The sequence below is a fragment of the Lycium ferocissimum genome, unplaced genomic scaffold (genome assembly GCF_029784015.1).
Source record: "Lycium ferocissimum isolate CSIRO_LF1 unplaced genomic scaffold, AGI_CSIRO_Lferr_CH_V1 ctg17905, whole genome shotgun sequence".
In the NCBI taxonomy this organism is placed as follows: Eukaryota; Viridiplantae; Streptophyta; class Magnoliopsida; order Solanales; family Solanaceae; genus Lycium; species Lycium ferocissimum.
The window spans coordinates 8,433-15,152 of record NW_026717478.1 but is presented as its reverse complement, the minus strand read 5'-3'; the positions used below and the strand labels follow the sequence as shown (position 1 = coordinate 15,152).

The 6,720-nt window shown below is 37.5% G+C and overlaps 1 protein-coding gene across 1 annotated transcript; it reads right to left on the bottom strand.

The window, feature by feature from the left end:
• Positions 1–12: 12 nt before the first annotated feature.
• Positions 13–4,584, bottom strand: LOC132042787 (palmitoyl-acyl carrier protein thioesterase, chloroplastic-like; the record flags this gene model as incomplete). Its single annotated transcript, XM_059433303.1, has 8 exons — positions 4,290–4,584; positions 4,003–4,016; positions 3,593–3,915; positions 3,382–3,515; positions 2,535–2,648; positions 1,614–1,785; positions 1,464–1,532; positions 13–78 (listed from the first exon to the last, which is right to left on the bottom strand). Coding segments are annotated over exons 1-8 (933 nt in total), but the record flags the coding sequence as incomplete, so codon positions are not given.
• Positions 4,585–6,720: the final 2,136 nt, after the last annotated feature.

Here is a 6,720-nt window from a genome sequence, read left to right as displayed (position 1 = left end):
TCTCCTTCGCACTCCCCGTCGGTACTCCAACGTCATCCCAGCAAGCTCATAACCCTCCAGTATTTGAATGGGTACGCTCTGCAACAAAACACATTGTCCCAAAATCTGAATGACAATAATCATAAGAACAAAAGATATGTCAACAAGATTCTAACAACTACAGATAGTATTTCTTTGTATATTCACTTAATGACACGTGAAATAAACAACCTAGTTGACACAGTAATCTGGAATTCTCACCAACTATAATCATTTTTTTCAATGGATCAGAACTAGAAAACTGAGAAAAAAATTATTACGTAAAATGGAGTACTCTGTTTAATCTCTCTCACCTTTCCTGTTTGATTCAGACCTCCTAAAATTATGACTTGGATTAATAAAACTTTCATATTTTAGGTGAATGATGAATGATCAAAGAGCAGAGTCATACACAACACTGACATAACTCTCTTTTTGAGGCAAAATGGGGGATGCGTGAAAAGATTGAAGTGCTGAAGGTCTAGCTTGAGAAATTCCTTGCAAATCAAAGACTTTATATACAGTGGAGTTCAAAAAATTACAAGGATTTTTACGTAATCCAGTTGCGCCATCAAGTCAGTGGAAGGTGGTTTCACTTACTAGACTTGACTATCATAGGACATAACCAAAATTAGATAGACATTTTTATTATTTTGATAACCGAGAAATCCATGAGGGATGGGCACAGCTTCGAAGCTTTGTGGATAATGGGTTCATCTCTCTACCCTTGTCCACATAAATATATGTCTGCGGCAAGGTTCGAATCCGAGGCGTGCGCCAGACATTTTTATTTACCAGCAGGAAGATAATAAAGTTAACATTGAGCTCAGGAAAATGACAAACCCAACAAAATTCAGCCACAAACACATTGAGTGATGAGCCACAACATGCCCAAAATCACCAAAGGGTCAAAATCCAGTCAAGAAGCTACTTGATATAAAACTTAAAGAATCTCAAGCAATCTGTTCTTTGTGAGCATTAGTCATAACCTGGTGAAAAATTATCCAAGAGACTATCACGTGAGAAAGTACAAGAAGCAATGTTTTTGCAACAACATTTATCCAGTTATCTTACCTACTTTTATCCTAAATGCACACAAGTCAAAAGAGAAATGAAGGATACCCTGCTACCTGTGCAGATGTATATGTGTAATACTCTACAACTCATTATGTAAGGAAAAGCTCATTCCTCCATATATTTGAAGTATATATTGCTGGTTTGAAACCTAGCAATCTCTAATACCGGCAAAAACTTTGTTGGATTTTTGTCTTTCATTTTACTTTTCTTTTTTCATTTTACCTCCTTCCCAAGATGGTTTAAAACATGTCTATTACAGTACTTACTCGCGATCTAAGTGCAAACTATCATACTTTACTATCAATACCATGTAAAAGGAAAAATAGGTTTTAAATAAAAGTAAGGGGGAAAAGAAAAGGAAGATGTACCTCAAGAATCCAGCCAATGTACTTGACATTATTAACGTGCTGGTTCACATCTAAATCGCTCCATCCTGGCTAAGAATTTAAAAAATCGGTAGTTATTAAAAATGTCACTAGAAAGCCATGAAATCATTCATGTAGGATCTTTTTACTCACAGATAAACCAGTACGAGTGTTGTCTGCTGTCGTCTCATCAAGTTTTGGTAACTTCCTGCTGTCCCCATCAAGAAGCGGAGGCGAATCCACAAAAACACCTTCAATTTCAGTTCGAACCTTATCTGGCATTTTAGATAATTTCCTTGTTTCTTTATTCATCGTCACCCATAAGCTGCAACCAACGGAGGCAAAAACAGCCCAAATTATTAAGTGCTTAGATGTTTTCCATACATGGGAAACATACTAGAGACAACAACAGATTGTATCATTTTCCATAAAAAACAGAACCAAAAGTGAAGGCTTCCATCAACAGAGAGTCGAACCTACATGGCTATGATAAGATCCTTCTATTTAAAGACAACCTATAAGCTTCTGAAAGTAAATACAGTCAAAATAAATTCTTCAAACTGTGGGCAGCCAAACAGAAATTAAGCTTAGATGTTTTCCATATTTGCCTACTAAACATACTAGAGACAATAACAGAATTATAGCATTGGCCATTATAAGAAAGATGAATTCAAAGTGAAGGCTTCTATCAACAGAAAGCCAATACACGGTAGCGACACGATACTTTTATTATTTAAAACATATTCACTCCGTCGCAATTTAAGTGTCTTACTTTGTTTTTTGGTCTGTCCCAAAAAGAGTGTTATCTTTCTATATTTAGTAAGTTGACAATTCAAACATCATGCATGACAAATTTATAATCACAAGATTCAAATGATATTTTAGTACATTATACACATCTTTAATTTAGAGCCATAGGATTAAAAAAATCTCTCTTTATCTCTTAAACTCCATGCCTAGTCAAACTAAGACACTTAAAGTGGGACCAAGGGAGTAACAAAGAAATAAGCTTCAGAATGAACTCAAAATATAATCAAAGTGTGTGGGAAGTCAAAAACTAGTCTCTATGTCTACCTGGAAGCTCTCATCAATATATCCCCAGTATTACTATCACAGACAAGCCAATCACGCCGCATACCATTCTTCCCTGAAGCAGCTACCCACGTGTCTATTTGAACAACATCGCCCCTGAGCAAAAGAAACCAAAGCAAGAAGACGGATCCCCATGATTAATTTTCTTCGCGATGGAAAAGGAAAATGTGAAATTAGTCTGCGAGGCACAGATCTAGAGATCTGCAGAAACTAGCATAAGACAAATAATCATCATATTCGACTGAGGGCATACATAAGCTATTGCACAAAACATTGTCATAACTTGAAGTACAAAATATAACAAGGCCCTCAATATTTCTCTTCTGAATAGTCAGCACAGATGTGACATAGCAACAGAGGGAGAAACAAAATGTTTATTGATGTTCCTTGGAAGAATATGGATATAGGATCCTACCAGAAAAATAGATAAGCAAAGTTTGTAAAATCTTTATAGAAACTTTACGACTAGAAGAGAAAACAGATTTGCAGAATTAAAGCCAAGTGTTGGATGAAGCTTTATTAAGTATTTAACTGCGGTTCAGGATTATCACCCGCAGCTTCAAGTTGCATTAGCTAACGATCAACAGGCACAGTTTCCAGAACTGATGTGCTTTGCTTTTGACCAATTAATTTATGCGCAAAGCAGTAATGCTTGAACTTTATCAGATACACTACTTCACCTTGTTATTGGTGTAAAAAGAGGAAGAGAGGAAGTTTAAAGGAGGATGATTATGTGTTGAGTTGTTAGGTAAAGATGTAGTGGAGGCGAACGATACACCTCACATTATCTTAAGGAACTAAAACCGTCAACTCAAGAGCAGAAAAATACCAAGTAGGATAGCGATCCACCAAAACCTGCATCTTTGCTACTACCCAAATCAAATTTCTCTTGGACATTTCTGGAGTTGAACCAAATCTAGCATCCATGAGTACTATACACTTTGCGTGGTTTAGAGCGGTTTCCTGCAGAACCCACTCAACTGAGTTCATCAAGTCAAGTATAAGACACATCACAGCTTCAAGACAATTTCAAAAAGTACCTGCAAATGATTCATCATGGTATGTATAGATGCGGCCCTACCAGGTCCTACTTCATAAGACCTGATGATGAAACTTTGACGAAAAACAAAGCCATCTTGGATGAGCTTTCCCAGTCCAAAAGTGTCATTGTGCTTGTGCTTCCAATCAAGCATCATCCGTTGCGCCAAAGAAGCTGTAGTGATGGCAGTGCTCCAATCAGGTAACTGATTGAGAACGGTCCTCCGAGGAGAATTGGAGTTAACTTGTAAGCTACCAAAAGAAGACTTCTTAGAATTGACTCCTCGTGATTCAGGTGAATGATTTGCAACAGAGAAAAATGCACCTGTAGCAGCAGTTACCAACATCATCTAAGATTACAAACTTCTCCAAATTTTCAACAGATCAACAAAATACATCAAAACAGGACTACCTCTCTCTGCACTCCTGTAAAAGCAACAAATCAATATATTTCCAAGTTAGTCTTCAAATTTTCACTGATAATTACAGAAAAACGCGTCTTAATATTTCTTCAAGTCAAAGGGCTAAAGAAAATTTTAACGCTTTAAAACTAGACTAGACTTAAATAGAGAGGGTCCATAGGCTAGTTTGACATTGAGACATATAGTTGATAGTAGTACACAATAAAATCAAACGGAAAAACAATTCCGCTTTGATTGCCAGTAAAACAGAATCTTTAATTCTCGACATTCCCCTTACCATTTACAATAAAGAAACAAGTTTCCCTCTCCGGTATTCATATTTATTTCACTGAATTAACACAACATTGTCGATAGAGAAAACTGGAAAATGGAAGAATGTAAGAGGAAAAAATGTCTTACATACTTTCTTAGCAAGCTCAGAATTACGAACAGGACAAATGTAAAACACTGATATATTCAAACAGTATTACTAAGGAGTTCAGTTTGGATCAGATAACCGTTAAACACTGAATTTTCTGTTTTTTGGAGAGAAGGGACGCAGATGATTTTGGTCTTTGGAATTCGGTATCCTTTTTATACTAACTAACCGTGGGCCCCTCCCGCCTAGCGTTTAACTTCGCCTAATCGCCTACGGATTATTTACACAACTGCCCCGCTCTCTCTTAAATGTCTCCTTTTTGTGTTTGTTTCTTCTTTTCTGTTTGCCTAAATACATTAATTGGTACCTTTACTAGTACGATTCTGTAAAGTCAATCACTTAACTTTATTATTTTCAACTAAATACCTAAGTTGATTAAGGTACATGTTTAGCGTTGACCATACTTATGCGACACTAGTTTGGTTGAGTTGGACAAATTGATTGCAAATCACGTCGCTAAAGAGGTAAATGTGCAAGAAATACCATCTCACGATAAAAAAGATGAATTAAAATGATCTTCGTAATTTCTTCTTAGTTTTTTCCTCTACTTATGAAGTTCAAGATCTTTGATTTTTCTTCGCCATGGTTGATATCAACTAGAACACTCTCTAAAACATTTTCCACAAAGGAATTTCCCACAAACTGTTAAAATCGAGACAGACCACTTGATAAGAATCAGGTTACTTGAATAAAAACAAAAAAATAGTGCGGAAGCGAAAATACAAAGATTAAAGAAGGAATCTAAAGATATGCGAAATTCGAGAATAAAATTTCAAATTTCAAGATTAAGTGATAAGAATCCTAATTGATCTTAGTATTCAAAATAGCGCATTAAGACTAATTACGTTACTAGTAGAGACAATTCAAGAACTTACATCAAATGGTGATCTAGACCCCTATTGAGTCAACGAACATCCTGCCCAGTCCGAATCGCACCATCCGTAGAACTGGATATCATAATTTTTTCTCATCACAATGCCTTGTCCTGGGTTCTTCTTCAAATGGCGCACCATATGAAGAGCCACTGTCCAGTGTGCTTCCTTCGGTTGTTGCATGAATTGGGACTGAACATGCACGCAATATGAAAACTCAGGTCGTGAAAAACTAAGCCACATCAATCTACCGACCAGACGTCGGTATGGTTCCGGATCTCCAAATTTGCTCCTTCAGCCAACGCCAAACCGCGATTCCGTTCCATGGGAATATTGATTGGTTTAGCTCCCAGTAATCCGAACTCAAAGATTATATCCAAGGCATATTTTTGTTGACAGAGAAATAACCCACTTGGTCCACGTGCAACTTCAACTCCTAGACAATACTTCGGAGGGCCCAAATCCTTCATGCGAAAATATGCACGGAGATAGTCTTTGAATCATTCAATGGCACTGTGGCTGTTTTCAGAGATAATCAAGTCATCCAAATAGAATAAGACGTTAAGTTGCATACTTCCTCGGTGCATCGTGAAGAGAGAATAATTCGAGTACTACTGTTTGAACTCATATTTCATCAAAGCACGTGACAATTTCGCAAATGATTATTTCAAACCATACAAATATTTCCGGAGTCATCATACTTGGCCCAGATCGGGAACATGAAATCCCGGTGGCAATTTCATATAAACTTCCTCCATAAGGTCACCGTGCAAGAAGGCATTGTGAACATCCATCTGATGCAACTCCTAATTTCGCACAGCCGCAACGGTCAGGAAGGTCCGAACGGTTACAACCTTAGCAACCGGAGAAAATGTTGTAGTCAATTCCTTCTTCCTGTTTGTTTCCGAAAATGACCAACCGAGCTTTATATCGCTCGATTATGCCGTCAGAGTTGTACTTTATCTTGTACCCCCATCTACATCTGAGTGCTTTCTTCTCCGGTGGCAATGTTTCTAATGTCCACGTTCCATTATCCTCCAATATTTGGATCTTTTATTGCTTGGCTTTTCTCCAATGTTCCTTTTCCATTGCCTCCGAGAAGGTATTTTAGCTCATTTCTTATAGTGATTGCTGCAAGAAAACTTTGGTGTTGCGTGGAAAAATTATCACAAGATATATAATGAGCTAAAGAATGAGGTGCACCTGAGGATTGCTGAGGATCGGGCGGATGCGTTGATGAATGTTTTTTCCGAAATGTTTCAGTGACGTAGTCGCGCAACCGAATCGATTCATGCTTCTGACATTTACCTCGACCTATTTGTTCGTCCGGGGGAATTTCGTTGGTCTGGACACCTTCCGTATGTACTTCCTCAAAGTTTTCCCTATCCAGACTGGCATCTGTCAGGTCTAATTCTGGT